Source organism: Ictalurus furcatus, chromosome 17 (assembly GCF_023375685.1).
Source record: "Ictalurus furcatus strain D&B chromosome 17, Billie_1.0, whole genome shotgun sequence".
Taxonomy (NCBI): domain Eukaryota; kingdom Metazoa; phylum Chordata; class Actinopteri; order Siluriformes; family Ictaluridae; genus Ictalurus; species Ictalurus furcatus.
Genome location: NC_071271.1, coordinates 58,140 through 85,969, shown reverse-complemented (window position 1 = coordinate 85,969; position 27,830 = coordinate 58,140). Strand labels below are relative to the sequence as shown.

The 27,830-nt window shown below is 38.0% G+C and overlaps 2 protein-coding genes across 2 annotated transcripts; one reads left to right on the top strand and one right to left on the bottom strand.

Annotated features, from left to right (window-relative positions):
• Positions 1-2,205: 2,205 nt before the first annotated feature.
• tomt (transmembrane O-methyltransferase) lies at positions 2,206-17,175 on the bottom strand. Its single transcript, XM_053647622.1, has 6 exons — positions 16,728-17,175; positions 16,465-16,545; positions 6,668-8,369; positions 4,534-4,798; positions 3,639-3,835; positions 2,206-2,679 (listed from the first exon to the last, which is right to left on the bottom strand). Exons 4-6 carry the CDS (start codon positions 4,793-4,795, stop codon positions 2,359-2,361), a joined length of 780 nt encoding a protein of 259 aa, XP_053503597.1. The 5' UTR covers positions 4,796-4,798; positions 6,668-8,369; positions 16,465-16,545; positions 16,728-17,175; the 3' UTR covers positions 2,206-2,358.
• A 7,369-nt stretch (positions 17,176-24,544) lies between these two features.
• Positions 24,545-26,090, top strand: LOC128621675 (sarcolipin). The gene is made up of 2 exons (XM_053647624.1): positions 24,545-24,675; positions 25,683-26,090. Exon 2 carries the CDS (start codon positions 25,728-25,730, stop codon positions 25,824-25,826), a length of 99 nt encoding a protein of 32 aa, XP_053503599.1. The 5' UTR covers positions 24,545-24,675; positions 25,683-25,727; the 3' UTR covers positions 25,827-26,090.
• The last annotated feature ends 1,740 nt before the right edge of the window (positions 26,091-27,830 follow it).

Here is a 27,830-nt window from a genome sequence, read left to right as displayed (position 1 = left end):
CTGCAGTCCTTAAATCAATTTGCTGCTACATACACCCCAATATCCCCAGAAGCCTTATCTGTGAATGAAGCTGGTTATGACTTACTTGTTGCTGCTCTGGGACCTGCTGGTGGCCAATTAAATGGGCACTGAAGGATGATGTGATCTGACACACACATGAGTGTTGGGCTTGTGCCAGTGCCAGAACCAAAACCAGTGACCTCAAGGCACATGATGCTTACTGACTCAGCATGGAAGGAACTCTGTTCTCATTTTAATTAGTAACATACATGTACCAAAAGCCTCGAAGTTGCAATGAGATTACTCCTCAGTCTGAAATGAGAAATAGTTGGGCTTGGTACACAAATGTAAAGTTGTGGTGAGATGCTATGGGTATGTGTTTGTGTAGTAGTATTAATGTTTAGGCCATAATATTTTTGAAACATGAAAATCAGTTTGATCCAGTCTTTACTACAATGTTCTACTATCTTTGACACATGTAATACCTGTTTGTGTCTGTTACTGTTGTTCTCTACAGTACAAGGTTACATTATTAACATGTACCATTAACATTGTGTCCTTACCACACAAGATGTCATTACTGCAGCAATGCTTTATTTGAATTATTATTCAGATTGTTAATTGCTAAATTGTTTGAACACTCAAGTAGGGATGATTTACACATTAGAATTGCGACATCTGTAATAAAAAGCAAAATATTTCATCTTTTGTGTATGAAAACAATTGACATTTGAGATTACTGTCTAAATTTGATATGGTGTTGAGAAAGCCATGAAACCGTGAAATGTTAAACCATTTTAAACCATGAAATTTTTAAATTATTTTTTAATATCAGTATTTACTAAGATGCACACAGTTTGAAAAAAAATCTGTTTAAATGTTTATAGAAATTAAAAAAGAAAAAGGTATAAAATGAACGTTAGTGTAATGCTGCTGTAAGAACGAGATGAAAACCATAAAAAAATAAACATGTTACAGATTCAAATCTATGCAATTTAGTCTACCTTTTTATATGTATTACAGACTCGGATGATTAAAATAAAAATTCATATGGGTTAAAACAGATGATGTGTTCTGCTGTTTGGTGTGTTTCTTTAAATTATTATTATTATTATTATTATTATTATTATTATTATTATTATTTAAACATTTATTCTAGCATTTGAAACATGAATGTATTTCATTTTTCATGGATATGTGGAACTTAAAGTAAAAATGAGACATTTGATGAGATGAATGAACCTGCAAATGTTTCTCTAATATTAATTTTATTTTTGTTTTTGAGCCTTTAAATTTAAATGTAGAATTTGTTTTTGAGGATATCATTTAAATGTAGCATTCTGCAACTTCACATATTTGAGTTAACCAATTTATTCTACAACTGTGGTTTTAAAATCTGTCCTCCATTTTTATAATTATTTACAAACAATTTTATTTACAAACAACTCTAAAATATATTCATTAAATGAATATATTCAAATTCATTAAACACACAAAGCTATCGCTTCGTTTCTATCTTAAATATATTTTTGTTTGACGTGTAAGCAATAGAAGGCTCCATGTGAGCCCACAGAGCTGCAGTAGTTTTGTTCCAAGACAAAACTTTTATCAGTAAATTTATTTCCTGCATGGTTTCTGAGAATGTAAACAATTTCAGTTTTATTCATTTTTGTATCTGTGATTTTATAGAAACAGGCCTCTTTCAAATAAAAGTTTTTTTAACCACGTCCTGTCTGGAAAAGTTAAATATAAAAGAATAATCTAAAAAAACCCAAAAACAAACAAACAAAAAAAAGTTGTATGAATCCAGATTTTGAATGTTTAAGTTTGAATGTTAAAGTTTCATTACCATGAATTGTATGTAAATGTTTGATGAGCTGATGATTAATCTGTTTTCTTTCCATGAAATACTGTTTGCAATTTTTTTTTTTTATTGTTAGCTATGCTAATATTAGCTAAGTGATTTAGAAGGTTGGTAGCATTAATATGAGATGAAAGTTTGTTGGTGAAAATAAATGAAATAGAGATTTTACATTCATTACATAACTTTGCTTCATAAAATTCAGCTTACTTTAAATCAGTATTTTTGTGACAAGGACAAGTCTGCTGTTGGATCTTACTGTATGATGGAGAGTTATTTCCTTCAAAAGTGAATTTTACTGACATTCTGAACATTTTGTACACAAAACAACAGTGCTTTTTAAATTGCATGTTACATTTTGTGCAGTTTAATCTTTATTTTTCATTTTTCTGGGTGTTCCCATGAACATTTTGTTCCCTGTAGCAGTAGTTTATAAGAGCTAGTGCTCAGTGTCTTTATTTTAAAATAAATAAGCTGAGTGGCTTGATGCTGATCCTTTACTTGATGCCGCGGTACACGAGTTCGGCCATGCCGTCACGGATTCCCCGGATGTACTCGAGCGCGGCGCGGTGCACGCGATATTCATAGAGGCCAGAGTGACGCACGTGGCGCAGGAAGCTGGGAGCACCGGGAAACAACACGTTGTCAGCCAACACCATGGAGCCATCACCCAGCAGCCCGCTGTCCTCCAGAGCCTGCAGGTCCGGCAGGTAACACCGCTTCCAGTGGTCCATGAACACAAAGTCCAGATGATCAATACCGAAATCCTCACGCAAACGGGGAATCACCTCATCAGAGGGTCGCACAATCAGCTCCACCTGCACCAGGACAGGGGTGAAGGGTCATAAGATTCAGTCCCCTAGAACTCTACAGCGTGGTGTTTAAACTCCTCCTGAACTCTACAGCGTGGTGTTTAAACTCCTCCTGAACTCTACAGCGTGGTGTTTAAACTCCTCCTGAACTCTACAGCGTGGTGTTTAAACTCCTCCTGAACTCTACAGCGTGGTGTTTAAACTCCTCCTGAACTCTACAGCGTGGTGTTTAAACTTCTCTTGAACTCTACAGCGTGGTGTTTAAACTCCTCCTGAACTCTACAGCGTGGTGTTTAAACTTCTCTTGAACTCTACAGCGTGGTGTTTAAACTTCTCCTGAACTCTACAGCGTGGTGTTTAAACTCCTCTTGAACTCTACAGCGTGGTGTTTAAACTCCTCCTGAACTCTACAGCGTGGTGTTTAAACTCCTCCTGAACTCTACAGCGTGGTGTTTAAACTTCTCTTGAACTCTACAGCGTGGTGTTTAAACTTCTCTTGAACTCTACAGCGTGGTGTTTAAACTCCTCCTGAACTCTACAGCGTGGTGTTTAAACTCCTCTTGAACTCTACAGCGTGGTGTTTAAACTCCTCCTGAACTCTACAGCGTGGTGTTTAAACTTCTCTTGAACTCTACAGCGTGGTGTTTAAACTCCTCCTGAACTCTACAGCGTGGTGTTTAAACTCCTCCTGAACTCTACAGCGTGGTGTTTAAACTTCTCTTGAACTCTACAGCGTGGTGTTTCTCTTGAACTCTACTGTGTGATTAACACTTAATTACATTTGCATGTACACAATTTTTACTTCTACCATTTTCATTTATACTTTTGAATTTCTTATTACAGAGCTCAAACATCCTGACTGAAATATTTAAAATTTTGTCAGACTACATCACTGCTTGCTCTAAACACTAGAGAATTAACATTTAGCAGGAGAATTAACAATACTGAATTTTATGAATCTTCACCGTGTCATCATCGAACCCGGCCAGTCGGATGATTTTCTCGGCCACACGTGCGTTCCTCTCATCCATCTCCACTGAGTAGAGCCGAGCACCAAGAGGCAGAGAGCGTGCGATTCTCACTGTGGTGTAGCCGCAGTGAGTCCCCAGTTCCAACACCGTCAGAGGACAAAGCTCCTTCAGCAGACGGTCCAGAATCAAACCTGAGACATGGGAAGATGGTTATTCCATCCATTTCTGTCTGTGTGTGTATAATCTATACATTTTTAGGTCATATATGGCTGATGTAGTTGACTGTAGGTGTGTCTCAAATTGCATACTTATGCATACTTAAGTGCATAAAACGAAGTGTGGACTGCTGGACACTTAATGCACTCAACGGTCACAACTTTGCTTATGTAGCTGAAGAGGGGAGGGGCTACCAGGCACTGAAATTTGCTCAGAAAACTTCACAAAGTACAAATTACTCACTAAATCAAGGCATAATTCCTATGTTTTGCCTTTGTGGGGCACTATGTTCCTTAAATGTTACATTTCCAGCAGTCATGGACTTTGGATTGTAGCAAAATTCGCCTGTGGAGACGATTACAGCTCCATCTGATGGTGACTAAGGTCATGTTGGGCATGAAAGGTAACATTGACATAAATAGTAAAATGAGGAAATAAATTTTTGTTGACTCTGGGTATCTGCTAAAGCTAGCAGCGTCACATTATGTCACATTTGACGTCATGTGCCATCGACCGGGAAACAGTTTATACTTACGGTTAGTAACCACTAGTGTTCCATTTGAGACGATACTACCCTTCTAAAATTCATACACTAGACGGTAGTGTAGACAGTGCATAGTGTATAATACGTCATTTGGGACAACTTGTGTGTGTGTGTGTGAGTGATCTATACCTTTTTTAGGTCCTATATGGCTGATGAACTCGATGTTGCTGCACCAGAGATCGAAGGTGTTGAGGATGCTGTCAGGATCTCCTTGTGTGGCGTGTGTCAGGACATACTCATACACTCTCTCCTCCCTACTGATGCCTGTCATAAAGTCCTGAACCCAGCGTAGAAGCACGGCCCGGTAGAACAGCACGAAGAAGAACCGGTACCGGATGATCAGCGTGAGCAGCAACGGCACGAAGGCCAGAGCAATGGCTGCAGACACCATTTCCTACAATGCACTGCTGCAGTTTAATACCAAAAGATGTTCAGCATTCTTCTTCACATGTTACAACAAGTAGCATGAGTAGATAGCATGTGCAAAAAATGGTTGTCCTATTTTGTGCAAGTCCAGTAGCATTAGCTTAGCTTTCTCAAAGAATTTAATGTAAAGCACTGTTAGCATTCTAGAACACCATGGCCCAGGACAAAACCTATGCTCATATCCTCTCCAGCCTCGATCCTGTCCTGGGAAACCTGCCCCAATATGACGCAGCACTGCTTGTTAGCATATTAGCATTGTACCAGTTTGAGTGTGTTACCAACCCTCCCCCCATGTTCTCTTCCTCCATGACGATAATGACATCATGAAATGTTATTTATTATTTAGTGAAACTGCAGCACACAACTCCACCCACACCCACACACCAGTGTAAAACCTCTAGGCTTCGACAGTTTCTTTCTCTAAACGCACTTAAGTGAAATCATTCTAAATCATGTGATTGAGATATTTTTCTCTATTTTAACAGGATGCTGAAATTTCATGTGTAAATAATGCTAGCATGCTAATAAACCATGATTCCTCAGACTATACATTCCTGTAATTGTTTAGATCTACTCATGAGTAGGTCATACTATGTAGTGTTTCTATATCAGAGAGGACATAAAGTAGTGTCCTAAATAAACAGTTATTTCAAATAAAGACAGAAGTTTTACAGAAATGTAAATTAATATTTTGTACATGAATATGAATGAATTATAATCTGATTGAACAGCAAAACTCCATCATCATACTGATTTATGTCATCTGCCAAGATTCTACATTTTTATTTGACTGATAAAAAACACAATATGAATATGTTAGCCGTAAGGTAATCTATAAGCTACTGCGCTCCAAAATGATGAAAAAATTTGTTTTTAGATGATATTATGCATTTAAAATTTACAGTCTCTACCACTAATACGGATCAACAATTCTGATTCTCCACTTCAGCTTCTCATCAGATTTTCTGTCCAAGCAAATGCTCTCCCACCCCAAACATTATAAATCACATTGCCATTGTTGAGTGAGAGAAATCATATCAGCAAGCGTGGGTTGTAAATGTGTCTTTGGCTGTTTGAACGCACAAGGTTTATTCAGTTTTCCAACTGAAAGTTGGATGAGAAGAAAATGGCTTGAACTCATTCACTTTATTGCTCAGGCTTGCATCCACTAACTGGGAGGGAAGATAAATGCTCTGTGGATTATTTTTAAAAGGGGAGGAGCCATTCAATATGTCCTTCCCTGACTTCCTGTTTCAGTGGAAATGATCAACACATTGAATGACACTGCATGTTTCAAGGCACTTCACAGGGACTTTAACTTTAAAATAATATTTTTTATTTATCTACTCAGTGAGTCATTTTTTTTAAATGTATTTTCTATTGATTAGGGTGTAAATAAAGCTTTTTATTGGAACTTAAAAGAATTTCCTGCCTTAAATAAGAGAACATGTGACTGGATTCATTCATTAAAAACACACACACTCTGTGTGAACAGGTTTTAATTTAAACCGACTTAGTACAGCTTTAATTCTTCTTAATATAATCTTTTTCCAGAACCTTCTATACCTCAGTAACCAGAGACACTATTATCAAATACACACTCATCTTAGGTCAGTCCATCAAAACTGACCACTTGACAGGTGAACAATGTTGTCAGAGATATGGTAAGTAAAATATACAGGCCCGGAAGAATGATGTAGCAGCTGCCCTCAGAACAGTTGAATTCACTGAACACTGATGAACACTATAACCTGACTGAATTATCACTGAAACATAAACACTGCTGATGCTCATCAGATACACAGCACATACACACACCCCTGCAGCTGCAACTCACCTTGCAGCTTGATGTCACGGTTCCTGTGTGGGTTCCTCTGCTTTTCAGATGAGAAGACTATGGGTGAACTGATCAGAAGTTGAATATATTTCATTGTGCATGTGGTGGATTGGAGACAGTATAGCCAATGAGCTCCCTGCTCTGAATTATTAATTAACCCCTGTGCTCCGCTTACACTAAGCAGCTCTGAGCGCGCACCCCCCTTGGCTTTATCACACCATGTCAATGAACTGATTATACAGAAAACATTATTATAAATCAGGTGCACTGCTGAATGTTTCTTCCTTTAAACTCAGTCCAGGAAGTGTACAGTAGAGGGTTTCATAGCCGCACAGCTTCAGGGTCCCACCCTGAGCTCAGGTTACTGTTTCACATGTTCTCCCAATGTCCATGTTGGTTTCCTCCCACCTCCCAGTAACATGCCAGAGGGCGAAGATAAACTGGCCCTACGTGAACGTGTATTGTGTCCTACGGCAAACTGGGGTTTCGACCAGGATGTATTCCCACCTTCATTGCCCAGTGTTGAAGATGAAGTTGTTATTTTAACTTCGATAGAGACATTAATGAGGAAAACATTCTCCCTTTAAATCGAGTATTCATGTTAGCATAAAACATCACATGGTCATAAAATCACATGAGGAAATGCATTAAACTTGTTTTACATCAAGACCAACAGTGCATCAGATTGTGAATAAATCGTAACAAAATAGAAAGACCACCTAAAATTAAAACCTAATATTAGATTTTTTTTTTAATCTGGCATGTAAATATAAAGAAAATGTCAATTATTTACACTTTAAAAATCCAGCTCTTTGATTAAACACTTTCTAAAAATAGTGTCCAGATGAAATTAGCTTAATTAATATAGTGCAGCTATTAACACAGTTAAACACACAAAAATTCCAAAGTGCACGTGTCTCAACATTGCTGTGTAGTTAGCTCAGCTAATGTTAACTCTCTAGCAGTAACTTCTGGTGTTTAGTGACTAGCTAAGTTAGCTAACAAGCAAGCTAAGCACAGGGTAAGTATTATGTTTCGTAAGTAAATCAAAGCACTAGGAAGCTAGTTAACATTAGGCTAATTACAATCATCTATAATTAAAACCATTCACCATGTTTGCTAGTAAATATCAAGTAAATGCTAGCTCCACTCCTGCTGGCAGTAAATTGGGTGTAAATCTGCCTTCTAATAAACTTGTTTAATTCCTTAAAGCTTATATAACCAATTTTCTTTTCACCTGACATCAGAAACTACCAGGCCTCACCTTTCAACTTAAGCAAAATGTGTTGAAGAAAAATGTTTTTCAAAAATACTGACCATGACTAAAACTTAGGGTGCTGCTAACAGACAACACCACAAACAATTTTTCGCATTTATCAGTAGGAACTTCAGCATGGCTTCTTGCGCAGTTTCCTGATGAACTTTTTCAGCTCTCTCTCATGGTGAGGCCATTTCACAAGTTGGAAGAGAACAATGCGTCCATCCTCCATTTTCCCCAATGCCAGAAGTGGACCTAAGCTCCGCCCATCCAGTGCCTGACATGAGCAGTTACCAGCGTCTGTCAGCCAGAGAGTGTTCTGCTGCATTGCCACCTGTTGTTCTTGCTCTGTGCCTTCCCAACATAGGACTCAATTCCGCCCTTGAGGCTCCATTCACAGGTCTGTCCCCTCCAGGGAGGAGGAGCCAAGCTGAAGCCTAAATGCTGATTGGGGAGGAGCAGAAACTGAAAATAGGCAGTGTCCTTTGTTTATGCTGATCAATAAAATTGTATTTTTATATTTATATATATATATATATATATATATATAAAATCACACACAGTGGGTGAAATAAGTATTGAACGCGTCAACATTTTTTTCAGTAAATATATTTCCAATAAGGTTATTCACATGAAATTTTCATCAGACATCAGAATTAACTCAAGAAATCTGGAAATATAAAGAATTCACAACATTAAGGTCCATAAATAAAAAGTTATGTGTAATAAAGTGGAATGACACGGGAAAAAAGTATTTTAAAAGAGAACATGCTAACAAAAAACAGTTCTCCAAGGCAAGGTAAGGCAAGGAACCAGCTGAAATCCGGAAGTAATTATACCCCGTCTGTGCAAAATAATATCAACTGGGTTAGTAAACTGATGGTCTATAAAAAGGCTTTTCGTTACCAAGGTGTCAGACAAGAAAATATCTCATGATGGGTAAAAGCAAAGAGGTCTCCCAAGACCTTCACAACCTTATTGTTGTGAAACATATTGATGGACTCAGATACAGACGTATTTCAAAACTTCTGAATCTTCCAGTAAGCACCATTGGGGCCATTATCCACAAGTAGAAGAAACATCACTCCCTCAACCGGCCACGCACAGGAGCTCCTCGCAAAATTTCTGACCAGGGAGTCAGAAGAATAGTCAGAAGAGTAGCCCAAGAGCCAAGGACCACTCGGAAAGAGCTCCAGAAACACTTGGAGGCAGCAGGTACCATCGTCACAGAGAAAACAATAGGCAATGCACTCCACTGCTCACGCTCATCCTGCAAGACTCCATTAATAAAGAAAAAGGCATGTCAAAGCTCGTTTAAAGTTTGCTACAACTCATTTGGACAAGCCTATGAAATACTGGGAATAACCTCCCAGAGACATCAATTAGATTTGGATCACCGTCTGATCCCATAGAACTCGATCAGGCGACTGAAAGCATTCAGTAGCCTGATCAAGTTCTATGGGATCATTAATTTTCATTTGAGTGGAGATACTATCTATCGTGTAGCGGAGAGTTGTCTCTAAGCATAGACACAACACTCCGCTACACACTAGATAGAGTGTCTCCACTCAAAAGAAAAAGTTAGCACCCTGGTATAACGATCAAACGCGTACCTTAAAACAGACCACTCGACATTAGAACGTAAATGGCACAAAACCAAATTGATAATATTTCAAACAGCATAGAATGAGAGTCTACTGTACTATAGACAATCTCTTAGTGATGCTAGAAAAGTCTCTCTCTCTCCACCTTAATAGGAGATAACAAAAACTATTCTAGATTTCTATTCAACACAGTAGCAAAATTAACTAGGGATAAAACCCCTACAGAAAAAAACACAATCATTACACAGCAGCGAAGATTTCATGAAATTTTTCATTGGTAAAGTTGAAAATATTAGATGTGAAATTCAGGCTATTAAATTAAAGCCCGACAGTTTTATAACTAACCCTGTATATGATAATGTAGCAATATCAGATCAATGTTTAGAATGTTTTACTCGCCTTAGAGACCAAACTAGCTTCATTGATCTCTTCAGCAAAATTATCAACTTGTATCCTCGATCCTGTACCTACATGTTTCTTTAAACAGATTTGACCAGGAGTAATTGGCCATGTACCTAAATCACTTAAATTAGCAGTTATTAAACCCCTGATTAAAAAACCTGACCTTGATCCCTCTCAACTGTCCAGGTATAGACCTCTCAAATCTCCCCTTCATCTCTAAGATCTTAGAAAAGGTTGTAGCACAGCAGCTATGCTCGTACTTACATAGGAATAACATTCATGAAATGTATCAGTCAGGATTTAGACCTCATCATAGCACAGAGACAGCGTTAGTTAAAGTAGTAAATGACCTACTACTGGCCTCTGATCAGGGTTGTGTCTCGCTGCTTGTGTTACTCGACCTTAGTGCAGCTTTTGACACTATAGATCATACTATTCTCCTTGATAGATTAGAAAATGTTGTTGGCATTAAGGGATCGGTCCTCTCCTGGCTCAGGTCTTATCTGACCAATCGTTATCATAGATGTAAATGGAGACTTCTCCACACATACAGAGGTTAAATTTGGTGTTCCAAAAGGTTCTGTTTTAGGCCCACTGCTTTTTACTTTATATATGCTACCTCAAGGTCAAATTATTCGTAAACATGGAATTATCTTCCACTGTTATGCTGATGAGACACAGCTGTGTGTTTCAGCGAAGCCAGAGGACAGACAGCAGCTTAATAAAGTTGAGGATTGTGTAAAGGACATTAGACGTTGGATGATTATTAACTTCCTTTTACTTAATTCTGATAAAACAGAAGAACTTCTACTAGATCCACGTGTTGCCAGAAGTAATCTTTCTGATCTCACAGTAACTCTGGATGGACTTTCTGTTTCATCATGTACAGCAGTTAAAGACCTTGGAGTGATTATTGACTCCAGCCTATCATTTGATGCTCATGTAGATAATATTACTAGGATAGTCTACTTTCACCTCAGAAATGCTGCTAAGATAAGAAATATATTGTCACTACATGGTGCAGAAATATTAGTTCATGCTTTCGTCACCTCTAGATTAGATTACTGTAATGCCTTACTGTCTGGATGTTCCAGTCGGAGCATAAACAAACTCCAGTTAGTCCAGAATGCAGCTGCTAGAGTCCTAACTAGAACCAGGATACGACCACATCACCCCGATCTTATCCACACTGCATTGGATCCCAGTGAAATCACGCATTAATTATAAAATACTTTTATTAACCTATAAAGCACTAAACGGTCTCGCGCCACAGTACCTGAGCGACCTTTTGGTTTTATATGATCCGCCACGCCTACTTACATCAAAAGATGCAGGCTATTTGCCGGTACCTCGAATAGTGAAGGCTACAGCAGGGGGAAGAGCTTTCTCTTATAGAGCCCCAATGTTATGGAACAGTCTTCCAATTAGTGTTCGGGACTCAGACACAGTCTCAGTGTTTAAGTCTAGGCTTAAAACGTATTTGTTTACGCAAGCTAACCATGAGTAGACCTTCCTTTACGCAAAGTACAGTCTTATTTAATTTTTCCCTCTCTTACCTCCCTCTCCCTCTCTGCTTCTGTTGAACCACACATGATTTTATGGAGATACTAGAGATCCTGATCCTCTCTGCTCTCCAGACCTGCCTGATCCGTTCGGATGCCCTACCTCTGGATGGAGCTCTCATTACTGCAATTCTACATGGAGATTCTCGCTGTGGTTACTGTGACTACGGTTGCTACTTTGGCCTTGGGACTGTAATTACAACATGCAGTTTTACACGCAGGTCTCCTTTAGTGAACAGTGGACTAGTTCAACAAACAGACTTCATATTAAACCATAATGAACTTTTACGTTCACACTATCTGTTGTTACCCAGGTGAGGACGGGTTCTCTCTCAAGGTTTCTTCCTTATATCATTTTAGGGAGTTTTTCTTCACCACCATCACCACCGCTGCTGCCATCCACCAGGATGATGAAGATGAGACGTGGGTGGACCTTCCAGTAGGACAACGATCAAAAGCATACAGCAAAGTAAACTCTCAATTGGTTTCAGAGAAAAAAATCAAGGTGTTAGTTTGGCCCAGTCAATCACCTGACTTTAATCCAACTGAACAAGATTTAAAGACAATATGTTTAGAAGAATGGACCAAAATCACACCTGAATACTGCGGAACATTAATTTCTTCATACAGGAAGCGTCTTGAAGCGTCATTACAAACAAAGGCTTCTCCACTAAGTATTAAATACATTTCAGTTAGCGTGTTCAATACTTTTTTCCCCCAGTGTCACACACACTTAAATTTATAGAACAAACAAAGCCGACTTCCTGTTATTTTGCTGAAAGCAGATGAAGGTGTTTGAGTGAAGCCCTGTTCACACCGGGACGATTTTTGCGGCGCGAAAAAACAGTCCGTTTAACGCCCCAATTGCTGTCAACGGAAGTCTTCACACCCAGCCGTAAAATGCATGGCATCAAAGAGTAATTTTTTTTTTACGTCGCGGGGTTAGTGTTTGTTTTTCTTTTTTTGACGCGCTGTGTTAAAGTGGCCGTCTGATGAGATTCGCGCTTTTGTTCATGTGTCTGGAGTCCCTGAAGTTACATAAAAGTATGACTTGATGGTGCTCAAGTACAAAACTGTCTTACCGACGAAAAAGAAGCTGAAAAAGAAGACAAAGAAGATGCAAGAACCCACCATTTTAGAGAGCGTGCGCGTAAGTGACTTACCTGAAATTAAAAGCTCACTGCTAATAAATCCTTCTGCCTACACACAAACAAGCAGTCCTTTGAAAGCACCAGATTCAAAATTAAACACTAAAAACTATAAAGTGTATTTATGTTATTATTTTTTGACGACACCGAAATGCAAGCATATATTATAAATGATCCATTTAATTCTTTTTTGTTGTTTTCTACACTAAATAGCATTGTTTTATTGTCTCTTCCCTGTAAATGATAATTTGCTGATTGATAGTCCATTGTATTTATTTTGCACCTGACATATTTATGAATAAAAGTATTCTTGACCTTTTATTCAAATAGCCATGTGCCCCATTATTGAGTCGCTGTATTATTATATTGATCACAAAAAAGACTATTCATAATCTACACTTCATCAATGTATAGGAACATTAACATTTTTGGGCACAATAGTTGCCTTATACCCCTCCCCTCCCAAAATATTATATATAAAAAATAATAATAATCTGGGTCTTCCCATAAGTACGTGAATGCTATTGCTGTGAATTTGATACAATTCAAATCATTACTTATTTAAAGAGTATACCATTTAAAATGAGAACTTTGAGGATTTAGCTTTAAAGAAGTATTTGTTGCAAAGATTTTACATTTCACATTTTTTTACATTTTAGCGAGTTTGCAAAAAGTGTGTGAACGGCTTAAAGATGCAAATACTGGGTCTCTTCTTCAGTGATAAGCGAGCATCAGAAACGGAAAGTTGTGCAGCACCACCTTGTGTACCAGGGTATTTCTGCTTTTCAATAAGCGCCATCTACCGTCAGGGAGTGAATTTGCACTTCACACTGGGTGTGAACAAAAAAGTCGCGTTGAAAAACGGACCGTTTAACACGCTGCAAAAAAGTCCCGGTGTCAACAGGCCTTCAAGCTATGATTAGTCCACGAGCATGTGCACATAAAAGCGTGACATTGGCACCGAACAACTAATAGTGTTCAACATGGAAAAAAGCAGCATACAGTACAAAAGCCCCATCCTGATTTCTTATGTTTTTGTGTACATCTGATACTAAACCATTTCAGAAGTTGAAGCAAAATCTAAGATAAAACAAAGGCAACCTGAGTACACACAAAATAAATGATAGTTATCTATTGAAAGAAAAAAAAAAAGTTACCCAATACCAACTGGGCCTGTGTGAAAATGTATTTGCCCCATAGTTACCAATTCCCTACATCTATTAAACTACATTCATAATGGGGTTCAGCTGGACTAGACACAACCAGGCCTGATTACTGCAAACCCTGTTCAATCACATCTACACTTAAATAGAACTTTTTCAACTGCATGAAGTTGTAACACACTGTGCCAAAATTGAAAGAAATTCTAGAAATGATGAGGAAGAAGGTGATTGAAATACATAAGTCTGGGATTACAAAGCTATTTCAAAGTCTCTGGGACTCCAAAGAACCACAGTGAGAGCCGTTATCTCTGAATGGAAAAACTCTGCACAGTAGTGAACCTTCACAGAAGTGCACAGCACAGCAACGACTCATCCATAAAGGTGGCACAACCAGATTTTAAATTTAAGGGGGCACTGGTGATAGGTGTTGGATAACTTTTTTTTGCTTCAATAAAATAAATAAATAAATCAATAAAAATGGTATTGTGTGTTTAGTCAGGTTGCCTTTGTTTTATGTTGTATTTCGTTTGAAGATCTAAAACTATTTAGAATGAGATGCACACAAAAACAGAAGAAATCAGGATGGGGCAAATACCTTTTACTCCCAGTCTAACAGCAAGATAGTATTATGCAAAAATTAGGAATTTAAACCTACACTAATCGAAAAAAGCAACACCAATGCGGCTGCCAAAGCTCGAGAAAATTGCTGGTAGAACACTGTATAAATGCGTAAGTTAACTTTTAAAAGTTCACAGTGAGAATAAACAGATTGAAAACTTATAACCCCAACATATTTTATGTAATTTCATTTAATATAAATGCAAATTGTTTTAATTAAAAATATTTAAAAAATAAATATAAATTTATGAAAATATAATAGGACAGGAATAATGCAACCACATACCATTCACAAAACAAATTTAAATAAAATAAACACAACACAATACATATAATGTACGGCTCAAGATTGACAAAGATATGAGATTCCATCTGTGGAAAAACTATATATTTTATGCAAGTAAGTATCAGGGAAAGCCAGGGGATTTTGTCTATCCCTAAAATGTCTTTCTCTGTGAAGAGCCCTTCTTACAAGTTGCTCTGCGACGTCTACAGGATTACAAAGAAATGGTGAAGCCATTGCTCACTGGTGTTCCTCAGTGATCAGTTTTAGGCCCTTTACTTTTCAATATTTATCTATCTCCACTTGGGCATCTGCTGCGATCGCTCGGCCTCCGTTATCACTTTTATGCTGACGATACCCAAATCTACATTCACTCAAAATCTGGTGAAAACCTTGATGTTTGTTTTCTTTCTAACTGTATTTCTGAGATAAAAACATGGATGAACAATAACTTTCTGTGTCTGAATAGCAGGAAAACCAAAGTTATGCTTATAGGTTCCCATCAGCAAATTGTCAAAGCTGGTCCACTGTCTCTGTTGGTTGATGGCTCGGTTTTGGAGACTTTGATACCAGTCTTACATTTGATACTTTTATTCAGAGCACTGTTAAAGCATCCTTGTTTCACCTCAGAAATATAGCAAGACTGCACCCTGTGCTAAACTTCTCTGTGGCTGAAAAGCTGATAAACTCATGTATTGTCTCTCATATAGATTACTGTAACAGCATTTTAACCGGAGTTTCTAAATCCACACTCAATAAGCTCCAAATGTTTACAAAACTCTGCTGCCAGGATCCTGACGGGAACCAGGACATGCAATCATATTACTCCTGTTCTGGAGTCCTTACACTGGCTCCCGGTCAGGTTCCGTGTCCATTTTAAGATCATGATGCTGACATACAAGGCATTACATGGCTTGGCTCAACATTATTTATCTGCTTTATTAATCCCTTACACCTCAAATCACAAACTGCGCTCCTCACAGTGTAATCCATTAACTATTCCACAAACCCGCCTAAAATCTATGGGTGACAGGACTTCTGTCTCTGCTCCTTCACTTTGGAACTCTCTTCCTCCTGAATTTAGAGAAGCTCAGACCTTTGGCATTTTTAAAGCTCTACTTAAGACTTACTTTTTTAAACTTGCATGTGACTGCTGATGTCTACATTTATTATTAACTTATAAATTATTTTTTTTTTCCTGTGTGCTTGTTTTGTGTACAGCGCTTTGTGAAGCTGCTTTTAAAGGTGCTCTATAAAATAAAGATTATTATTATTATTATTATTATTATTATTATTATTACTGTTGTTGTTGTTGCAACAGACACCAAATTGAATTAGTTGCGCCACTTGTGTGTCACTTTGATCACAGCTTATCCTTCCAAGTTGGGCTTGAATTCTCTTACCCAGAACATAACCTGCCCCAGAGCAGGTTTACTGTGGAGCACGTTACTTTGGCGATTAACACCGGGCCACTTTCATGTTACCTAAACCCCAGGGTTGGCACTAAACTGAAATTTACCTGTCTAGTCACCTAAACCGGCTTCATGGTACAGGTCGCAGCAGTAAGAATCAGAAGGCCAGAAGGCAAAGAAATACAGACATGAGCCACAAAAGTTCTGGAAACAAGATTGATCTATACCAAAGTGAACAATAAGGTTTACATTTAGAGTCCTAAAAGACATGCCTAAAGAACTGCTTTTCACTTTTCCACTGGTAACACCATCTAAACGCTGAATTCACACAGATCTCACACACTCACCAAACGAACTTCTGCAGAGGTTTTCCTTGATCTCCTTCTCTGCCTCGGATTCTGGGCTGCAGGCGTCACAGAGTACCGTACCTGCACAGTGGAGAGAAACACACCTGTTTACCCAGAATTCCACGTACTTTTGTTCGAGAAATGCCATCAGTGAAATCATCACATTAAATAAAGCCTGCGGTGTGAAACTAGACACGAAAGGCAGAGCGTCTTCTCTATTTCAAATGAGATCTTTAGGAAAAACTTTGGATGACGTCAATAACCTCCACGCGCCTGGTGTCGTCAGTTCCAGGAACGCATAGTGTTGAATTAAATCCGGGGAAGCGGCTACAGTTAAACGCATCCGGCCACGGGAAGACAAAAGCGTTCATAACAGTCGAGCTCCAGTAGGCACGCGGGGGCGAAGAGCGAGCACAGGAACCGGGTGGTGTCTCGGTGACACCGTTTATTGACCAGAGGCAACCACGCGCCCGACTGTTGCTGCGCTTCCCGCGCGCTCTCGTGACCCAGCAGCGTGGGAAGCCGCATATGCGCGTACCCGAGACCACGGCACAGAGTCATGGCACGCGGTACGGGCCTGCACACGGAGCGCGTGCTGTCGAATTCCACCGACATGACAAAATCGGAAACCACATCTGCCGTTACTTCGTCTAATTTAATATGCTCTGATTTACCGGCGGAAACGCCGAGCAACAGCACGAGCGTGAGAAATGGCAGGTACCGTTTGTCCATCTGCGTTTCCGTTTTTTTTCTTTTCAGGTTTCTCGGCTGCACAAAGTTAAAACAAGTTCCCCTCTAGGCTGTCCAATAACTTCAGTCTACGTCATAACCGAGTTTGTGTGCGGACCAATCAGTTGAATGGATTGTTAAATACAACCTATTAAATATAGGCGTTTACTTACTGTTTCCATCTGCTACGCTGCACAAACTATCTCTACATAAGTTGTAGGCCTATAGTTGGCTTTGCCGGTACTTTGTTCTCAATGACTACGTTCACATGGACAGCAGTAATCTAATTATTGACCTTACTCTGAGTAAGATAACAATGTGATTAAGGTGTTTACATGAGTCACTTTTAGAATATTCCTGTCATGTACACGTTATAGAACATAATTAGCAGCCCGCGTCATTACGTCACCGCGCCGCGCCGTCCGACGTCCCTCCAGAATTTCACGTATCAACATACAGTTGGTCTTCGTTATGGGACCGTACACAGTTTTGGGTGTTTTTATTTAATTTTTTTATGAACGCTTTAAATGCAGTTAATTATTTGTCATGCTGTACGTGCTAATAGACAGCTGCTTGAAGCCGTGGGCTGCGTCTCAAACCGTGTACTTGCCGTCTATATAGTAGCCGAGATACATGTATTTTTCCCCAAAACAGGCCTATAGTAGGCAAGTATGCGGTTTGGGACGTAAAATGTTGAGAACTGCCGTGTGTGATCGTGTCCTGTCGCAAAATGCGGTGAAAACTCCCACACGACGTTCATAATGTGATTACGGTATTTACACGTCTGTAATACACGTCCATAATGTGACTAAAACTCCACCTGTCTTAATTCAATTAGAACTTAATTTGATTATGACCTTAATTAGATTAAGGTAAGTAAAAATTGCTGTTCACATGGTAGTTTCTTAATCAATGTATGGTCTTAATCGGGTTAAGAGTGGATTATTGTTGTCCATGTAAACGCAGCTAGTGTTGCAATGTTTGTATTTACTGTTTTTATTATGTGCATAGGTGACCCTGTGCACCAATTCTATCAAGTTGAATTCCCTCTACATGTGGTCCACCACAGCACCCTTCACGTGATGTTAATCAGTTAACCTGATTAAACACGTGACATCTTGTGAACAATGTGATCATATGCAATCAATAAATAAATAAGTAAATACATACAATAAATGAATCATGTGAAACATTAACATGTGAAGAAGGGAAAAAACCCACATACACAACATTGTCCCTCCACGTAAAAGTCTTGTGTTGAACCTAACCCTAACCCCAACTGTAGAGGAATTACGTACCGACATACTTTCTCTGCCATCGGCACATATGTGTTACAACATCCATAACGTAGTGGATCTAACCCAATCATGCTACAGGCTGCAGTGAGGACCTCTTGACCAATAATGATGGGAAAATGTACAAGACATTAATTATTCTTTTTAATCAAACAGCCATACAGTATTTATGCAGGTCAATATTATGTTTCAATATTACAAAAAAGAAAAAGTTTTCTATGATTTTCTATTAAATAAATTTTCTTGTCATTATTGTTTCTCATTGTTTCTGTTCATACATTTATTTTTACATTTTAAAACAGATCTTGCACTGATCAACTGATAAATATGTGTGCATAGCTTAGCTAATGTGCTAGCTGCAGGCTGTAAAACAAGTAAAAAGTAAACCAAGTCTTTGAAGCATGCTAATGGAGGGTTTTTATGACCTGCATTAAATTAGTGAGAATTACACACTACTGGTTTCATAGGATGTCCCAAAGCATAACAACACCTAATAAGCAAGCAGATGAGTTTTACATCCTTCATTTCCTGCATCCTGGGTAAAAGAACATAAAGAAGGGTTCTTTTCTTTATAGAAATATCCTGGAAATATCCTAATCTGGGTTAGGGTTACAACATACAGTACATAGTGGATCACTGGGGGCACAGCTTAGTGTTTAGCACGTTTGCCTCGCACCTCCAAGGTTGGAGGTTCAATTCCTGTGTGCGCGGTGCCTGCATGTTCTCCCTGTGCTTCGGGGTTTTCTCCCCCACTCCAAAGACATGTAGTGTAGGCTGATTGGCATTTCCAAATTGTCCATTGTGTGTGTGTGAGATTGTGCCCTGTGATGGGTTTGCAATCCGTCCAGCCTCATGCCCTGTGTCGGATAAGGAGTGCAGAAAATGGATGCATCAATAAATGGCCATTTGATTTAAAACAAAAGAGTGGTCTCTGACCTTTGCACAGTACATAAAATATGCATGTGAGTATGTGAATAATGCCGCTCCCAGGAGCTCCCTACTTTCTCGGTGGGAGGGGCAAACTCACTCTTCCCTGTCACACTGAGCTTATGTATATGAAAGAGAGCAGATGGGACTTTGCTCTGAGTGTATTACACGGCCCTGTGATGCAGTATGAGAGGCAGGTCGAAAAGATGCGGCTGGCTTCATGTGTCCCGGTCACATGTCAGGTCTCAGGTGTTAACTTTCACAGTTGGTAGCTGTAGTATGTGGTAGGGAAGAGCTGCCTGGAAGGTGAGAACTGGCCAAGACCAAATTTTGGAGAGAATTTTGAATGTGGATTGTGAGTTTGTAATTGTATGATAAACTGATTTCATCCTGAAACCCTCTGCAGCTCCAGGTTAGAAAATGATTTTATGTCCACAAATTACATATTGTTTTTTTTCTGTCCAGGTCACTTTAAAAGACAGTTATTCAAGGAGTAAAAAAAAAAAATTGAAAGAAAGTATAACATCTGGTGAATTTCACTTCTTTTATGGGTCATAACGGTATCCTATATAAAAGCCTTTGAGTGTATGTGTGTGTGTGTGTGTGTGTTGAAAGCAATGGATCTCAGAATGGAGTCACGTTTCTGAGTTTTCTGAGTGTTCTGATGTGGAGGTCACATATAGAGTTGTGATTGTGTTGACAGAAGTCATCAAAACATTTTTGAAAGTGTTTTCCAGCACGTGACCAGGACTTCAAACTTAATTCCACGTCATGTTCACTCCACATGGCCCCCTTGTCCCATCCCCTGACACATCAATAGAAAGAATTCAAAACATTTTACAACAGTCCACTGAAGTGTTAGGAATGGTTACTTATGGTGATAGACGGGTGCTGCACTCATAGCTGTGCTTATGAATTAGTCTGAAATATATTTCATTTTTTAAAATTCTGACACATGCTGTGTGAAACCAGATAAGCTGTTTGTTCTCTTCATTCATCTTCAATTCACTGCTAGAACCGTGTATTGTGATTTCTTTATGGCACTGTAGTCTTATGTTCTGGATATTTGTACCAATGAATCTTCCTGATTGGGTGATTTTTGTGATTTCTTTGCACACTTGGTAAAGGGGTGTTTTTTCTTTAAATTTTAAATCTTCTGTTGCCATAACTCTTACCAGTGAATGAAAGAGATTTGTGAAGAGATTTCAGCCCTACACACACCTCAGGCAAAACCTTTCCCCCTGCTTTTAAGTTTGTTTAATTATGTGCAGAGTCAAACCAAACCAAATAGAAACCGAACCAAAATAATCACTTTTACTCTGATTCAGCCTTGATAAATGGACTAATGGGTGTGAAAGCTTTGAGTGAAAAGCAAAAATTCATAATTTTTTTTTAAAATATGGCTTTCTACACTCAATGTGTAACGCTTAAGTATTAAGTATGTGTTGAGTATGAAACAGAAACAGGCCTGAAGTACTCTGGTATCAGGTGTTATTGCTAGTTTTGGCCACAAAATGGCCTACAAGAACTATATTACCCATCACCCAGCACATCACATGACCATGTCAAACACTTCACTGATGACACACACCTGTTTCCTGTCGCACCTAATTAGCACTTCTATTTAATTAATAAATGTAAATAAATAAATAAAAATATTTAGACATTTATATCTGGGATTTGTTCATTTCTGTAAAGCTGCTTTTGACAATGTACATCGTTAAAAGTGCTATACAATTAAAATTTAGTTGAATTGAATTTAGGTTCTGTTTTTTTGTGTGTCATTTGTAGTATTGTGTATATCTTTGATTGCATTTAGTTTCATAGTTGCTCCTACTCCTGTTCTTTTTTTGTTAGTTCATGATTATGCTTTTATTTTTTGCTTTGGTTGTTTTGTATTACACTTGCATCCACCTCCCAGAATGTCTGACATCATCATGCCAAGGACTCTATCCCCAGAATGCACCACAAACTACAAACATGGCCAATGACTACAACTCCCAAAACTACACACAGACATGTCACCTTCTCCTGAGGTCTAATCAGAGACACCTTTTCCCAATTACGCTCACAATCACACCACACATAAAATAGACTGTCAGGCACCATATCTTTGTGAAGTAATGTGCGCAGATGAGCTTTTATCTGTTGTGGACTAAGCCCTAATCTAGTATTTGTTAACCAGGTTTTTGACTTTGTTTACTCCTTTGACTTTGATTTCTGCTTTACCTGCTCTACCCTGATCACCTGACCACTGCCTGTCTTTGTTTATTTCTTTTGACTTGCCCTCTGGATATTATAGACGTCATTAAAGCTATTAACTGCAATTGCATCTGTCCTAACCTCCATTATGTGACAGACATCTGGACACACTGTCTCCTTGCTGTAATAATAAGAATAATTAAATTTATTTATTTATATTTTAGATTAGTAATCTGTATGTAGAAATATTTTGGATGGTGATGTTTTGGCTAGTAAAAATATTAACAGGTTACTAAACCACTTGGCGCTGTGGACAAAGAGCTGACACCTTCACTTCCAGACGGAATCCGGGACGTTCCGGCTCTTTCCGGGTCATGTGTAAATACAGTCATTCGTTTGCCACTTCCCGTCCTTCGTTTTAGACCATGCTCTGTAAACACTCCTGTCACCCCCATCAACTCCCCATTACCCCATCATATATAAGATTATTACAAGGATCACATGTTAAAAGTATACACCACTGTAACAGGAGCACAGTATGTGTGGAATGTTTTATGTGTCTCCTCTTCCTGTATCTCCAGATTTTCTCTGACACACAAACTTTTTCTGTTGCTGACTAATGTTACAGGAACTACGTGCAACTTCTGCATCTGTGTCTGCATGCCAGATTGTGTACGTGAGATTACAGTGAGGTCGTGCTGAGATCTGTTACCAGGGCAGAGCTGTGTGTGTTTATACTTCCTCACTGTCCTACATTTACTGCAGAGATGGAAACAACAACATGCACAATGATACACTTTCACTTCCAAATATGGAAATATGTACAGGGTCATCATTTTAAAGCTCCAATCAGAAAATGCCAACAACATCCTTGAACAATATAACAACAGAAACAAGCTAAGTACAAAACAGAATAAAACATATAAACATAAAACTGATGAATATTTGCATGAGCTCTGTTTGGAGTTTGACAGTGAGGAATCGTGTAAAGTCTATTTTCAGTCTTTATCTGGGTCAGTGAAGTGAACAGCTGTTGGCAAAGCTGCCAAACCTTCTGGATCATTCTAAAGACTGCAGTTTACTCTCCATACCAGGAAGACTGCATTCATTTATAATGATAAATTCTGGATTGGTCATTTCTACATTTGTTTATAATGTGTTTATAACGTATGTGCTTGTGTTTAGAGATCTTACGTGAAGGAAAATTTTAATAATCTTCTCTGTTTGATAATAATTCTTTCTCTGTCCTGGTGACGCTTGTCTTTCTATCAGAGATTATTTCATTTATTTATTTATTTTTTTCAAATATGGTTAAGGTTTTATTTAAAATATGTGCTCAGTGAATCATGTTGTAAATTTAAGATCTCTTATGAAGACAAATATTTCTCTGAGCTTGAACATGACACAACAACTGTTAAATATAGAACAGAGAAACAGGAGATGATAAAGATTTAGCCTGATGCATTTCACCTACCAATAACCACCACAGGACATATCTGAAAGCAACATTACAACATTTCACAAGCAATTTTCAATGTCCAAAGTCATTGAAGAAGAATAATAACTATTATAATGCATTTTTCAGTAACCTATAACTAGTTTTAAAACATAAAACTTTTATATTATCATTTCACCTTTCACACTAGACAAAAACAACAGAGAAATGACAAAACTTTTACTCTTACAAAAATCCAGATTATTTGAGTATGCAAATTGGTAAAATCCCTCAATCCTACATGTCCCACGCTTTTCTTCTGTTGCATGCCCTGTATTTATTATGCAATAACACTGTCCTGTTACATGTTCAATCATAACTCAATTTGTTACTGATATTTATCAGATTAGAATAAAATGTAGTTTAAAGATGAAGAGCAGTTGTGACGAAAAATATATATATTAGGAACAGTAGAAAATGAAGACCTCAGACTGCTAGTGCAGCTTTCTTTAACTGGAAAAGGTTTTGGACATGCATGAGATTGAAAGAGATGAAAAAAAAATTGTACTTTATTTATGTACAGTACTGTGTAATAGTCTTAGGCACGTGCAAAGAAATGCTGCAGAGCAAAGATGCCTTCAAAAATAATTAAATTAAATGTTTCTACATTTAAAAAAAAAAATACTATAAAGAGCAGTAAACAGTAATAAATGAAATAAAGCCGATATTCGGTTTGACGACCCCAAAAAAAATAGTGCAGTTTTATAAGGAAGTGAGCTGTAAGTGTTATTGAGCGTCTTGCAGAACCAGACACGGTTCTTCTGGAGACTGACTTTTGCACTCGCTTCTTATTTCTGCAGCGAAACCCAGCAGCCTTCATAATATTTTTTGTCCGAAAAGTGTCTCTTATGTAATACGCTGCTTTCTTTACTGATGCACAAACATTTTTCTGTAACATTTAATTTTGTGCTGGAAAACTAATGTTTGGGAATCTAAAATGTTTTTTGTACTGATTCCACAGAAGTTATAAAATATAAATCTATAACAAAGTTTGTACTAAAAAAAATAGGGTGCCGTTTTGCACAGTACTGTATATTTCTGTGCAATGTTATTGTGTTCCTGTGCTAGAATAATTTAAATGGCTTTAGGTTGCTGTTACAACAACTTCAGTGGTAACGCCACTCTCTTTTTAATGAAGACTGCATAATTAGATGAGACATCACTGTGCTACTACCATCAGTTCTTCAGAAAAAAAGGAAATCAGCAGTAGATTTATTTTGTTAGTTAAATTCTGTCCAAGTATAATACTATAAATATGTAAGCATGCACACACACACACACACACACACACACACACACACAGAGAGAGAGAGAGAGAGAGAGAGAGAGAGAGAGAGATAACTTAATTCCTCTTGGCAATAGTCTTTGATAATTTCTCAGTGACATGAGGAACTGGGAGGTGCTTCATCATCAGAGTACTTTTAGGGAGAGAAATTTTGTGGAGCGCAGTGCGACACAGACTTCTGCACAAGATAAGAGATAAGAAAAAACAAAAGAACCAAACAAGCGAGAGGAAGAATTCTGTTCCTTTACGACTCATTGACCCAAGAAGCTTCTCAACAGGTAAGCAGTCACCTGTCCAGCTTGAGTCCAGACACCTGATTTAACTCTCCAGTTAGTTACCAGATCCCCATTAGTACATCTTGCTGATGGATTTTCATGTCTCAGTCATTATCTACACAAAGTTCTGTCTGTGCTTAAAAAATCAGCATACTTTCTAGCTTTGGCACTGTTTATGTTTATTTGGCCTGCAGAAATTCTCACAAAAATCTTGAGTCTATTTCCAACAACTTTTTATATCCTTAAACCCCTCATTTTTATTATTATTATTATTATTATTATTGCAATTACTGTGAAATTAATTGGGGAGGTTGGTGTCCGAGTATTCACACTTATTATGCTATTATTCTTTAAATATACAATACAAATGTTCACTATGAGTCTATATGAATGTTGGCTATTCAGTATTATTTATTGCTTATCATTACATGGCCTTAACAAACACTATTATTACAACAGCAGCATTGTTCAGGAATGTATGTGCATATGTATGTGTTTGCTTTATATAAGTGTGAATCGAGGCCAGAGAGCTGTCAGTGTGAAACAGTTGGACAGATGAGAGTAGAGTTTTAAAACTTAAGGATGATTGGTGGGTTTAAATGTGGGCGTGGCTCCTGTAGTTTATGGGGCACAAACTCTCTTTGATGTACAAATCCTGAACAGGGGAATTTTGTTTTTGGAAATTACACAAAAAAAAAATCTTTTGGACATTAACTGTCAGAAAACTGTTTGAATGTTTTCACTTTTACCAGATTTACTCTGGGTTAAAGTTTTACATTTATTTTTTAAATCTATTTTTCTCTGTCTTTTTTCTCCTCCTTTTAAATCCAATTCAATTTAAACTTCCTTAATTCCATGTTTGCACAGCTCGAGTCCAGACACCTCATTTAACCCTCCAGTTAGTTTGCAGATCCATTAGTACACACATTTCATACTCACATCTTGCTCTTTCTATATGTTCAATTTGCGTCAGACAAAAAACCTCATCTTCTCCCTGCTTTCTGTTTTAGAACTGTCCTGGCCCCTCCTACCTGTGCCCCCCCTCTTCTGGAGAGATGGACCGATCCGCACAGGAGCTCTTTCTCAACTTCATGATCGTGCTGATCACAGTTCTGCTTATGTGGCTGCTCGTCAGAACCTATCAGGAGGCATGAACTGTTTGGTCTGGAGTGAGAGCATGTGGAAGAGCTGGCCACCATGATCAGCGCATGATGATTGAGCTCCAATTGTTGTGGTTATGATTTGCTTACATTAATCATGTGATATGAAGAATAATTCAATGACCCTTGACCCCCTTTTTTGCTTTTGTGTACTTTTGCACAACTTGTGAACCATTTGGATTTCCAAAGAATGTGTTAACTTGATAAATGTAAGCTTAACTTATAAAGTTGTGCTTCCAATAAAAGGGAAAGAACTAACGTGTAAGTGTTAATGTGTCTCAGTCACAGCAGCATTTACAATGAATTATAACTAATATTAAATCGTAATTTAGCGTCATTAACAAGTCAAAGTCAGTCACACATATTATCAAGATAACCATCATTCCTTCATTCAATAATAATGGATTATGTTTTATTTCTATCACCATTTTCATGTATTGTTCCTTTTAACACCAAGTATCTTTACTTGAAAAGGTCATGTACAGAATACAGCACACACTATCAAACATACAGCAGTGAATCAGGAATTCCCCACTTATTAGAATATTTTAGCTTGAAACCCAGGGCCAGTGTTATCTATAGGCAGAGTAAGCAATTGCCTAGGGCCTCTGGCTTGGAGGCGGGACCTCCATAACCGTAACATCCATATACTCTAGTCCACCAATCAAGACAGGCATCAAAAGACTAGGCTCTTTGTCCACTGGATGTAGATGAATTGTCACTCACCTGCTGTGAAACCAATTAATGTCACCATTCAAAAGTGGGTCCCACCCTCTGAATGTATGAAGAGGTAAAGTATGATGAACAAACTGCAAAAATGCAACTTTTCTGCAGCTGACTGACTTTAAGTTGTTGACTTATGATGGTGCCAAAATAAACACATCCTTGAGGTGCTGCTGAGCGACAGGCTAAACGGGCATCTATAGAAAGTGTAGCTCGTGATGCAAGTGTTTGAGTTGTTATCTATTTTGGAGTGATTGTAATGTATTCTACAAATTAACTGGGCCTTGTTTTGTCGATCAGCGTCATTTCGGGATAGATCATTTGCCAGTTTATTTTGAATTCAAAAGCGCGCGAGTGTCATCGACGTGACACTTTGAATTCACGCGTACAATGATATTGCATCGGGATTGGGAGCAAAATACTAAAAGTAAAAGTAAAGAAGTTTGTATTCAAAATCAAAGAGCAGACACACTTTTAATGTTTCAAAAAAGTACCTCAACTGTCTGTACATCTTCTAAATTCCACTGATGTTTACATTACTGCTCTCACATAATACTTCATTTTAGTTTTCAAATCATAAATACTACTGTTATATTTATTGGAAAATAAATATACAATTTTATGAAGGAATTAACTATTCTTTCTGCTTAGTAGTTTGTCTCTTTCACTTCCACCAGGAGTTGATTAGTGTATATAGGCCTAGTGCATATTTAAGATGTTGCACTGAAATATGACTATTTCTATAGTCTATTTTGGTTCAGTAGGAGGGGGAAATCCTGTCCAGCTAGGAAAACAACATAAAGTCACTAATGTTCATTTACTGAAGTGGTGTCAGGGAGGGTTCATCTGTAATTATTTATTGGCAATGTAATGTTATCTTGTATTTTTTCTTTTCATTTTACTGTATAGAGTAGGTTATCCCAAAAAATAGTGGGACGGAAAGGTGGCAGGGAGGAGGGGAGCACAGGGCCTATGTCATGGAAAACAATCTTTCCAGTCTAACAAAAAACTTAAGAGACAGAGGGTTTGTAGATGCCAAATAGCAATTAAACTTTATTGAAACAATACAGTGAGACAGTCTGCAGAAAGTCTGAATTATACACACACAAACATGCCTTTATATACTTTTCTGAAACGTAAAAAACGTAAAAAGTAAATTTATCTGTAGGTGGGGTATTAAACTCTTCTTTCTAAAAACAAAGCAATCTCCATCTCCTTTATTCATTATTTATGCCTATGTGATATCTTACATGTGGCGCATGCACTGTCAGTTGG

What these genes read in the sequence shown, in the direction of transcription:
- tomt (XM_053647622.1), bottom strand. Translation starts at nt 4,795, where the DNA reads ATGGTGTCTGCAGCCATTGCTCTGGCCTTCGTGCCGTTGCTGCTCACG. An exon ending in CCATATAGGACCTAAAAAAG is followed by an intron (nt 3,836 to 4,533) that starts GTATAGATCACT and finishes CCCATGTCTCAG; the next exon opens with GTTTGATTCTGGACCGTCTG. An exon ending in CCGGGTTCGATGATGACACG is followed by an intron (nt 2,680 to 3,638) that starts GTGAAGATTCAT and finishes GTCCTGGTGCAG; the next exon opens with GTGGAGCTGATTGTGCGACC.
- LOC128621675 (XM_053647624.1), top strand. Translation starts at nt 25,728, where the DNA reads ATGGACCGATCCGCACAGGAGCTCTTTCTCAACTTCATGATCGTGCTG.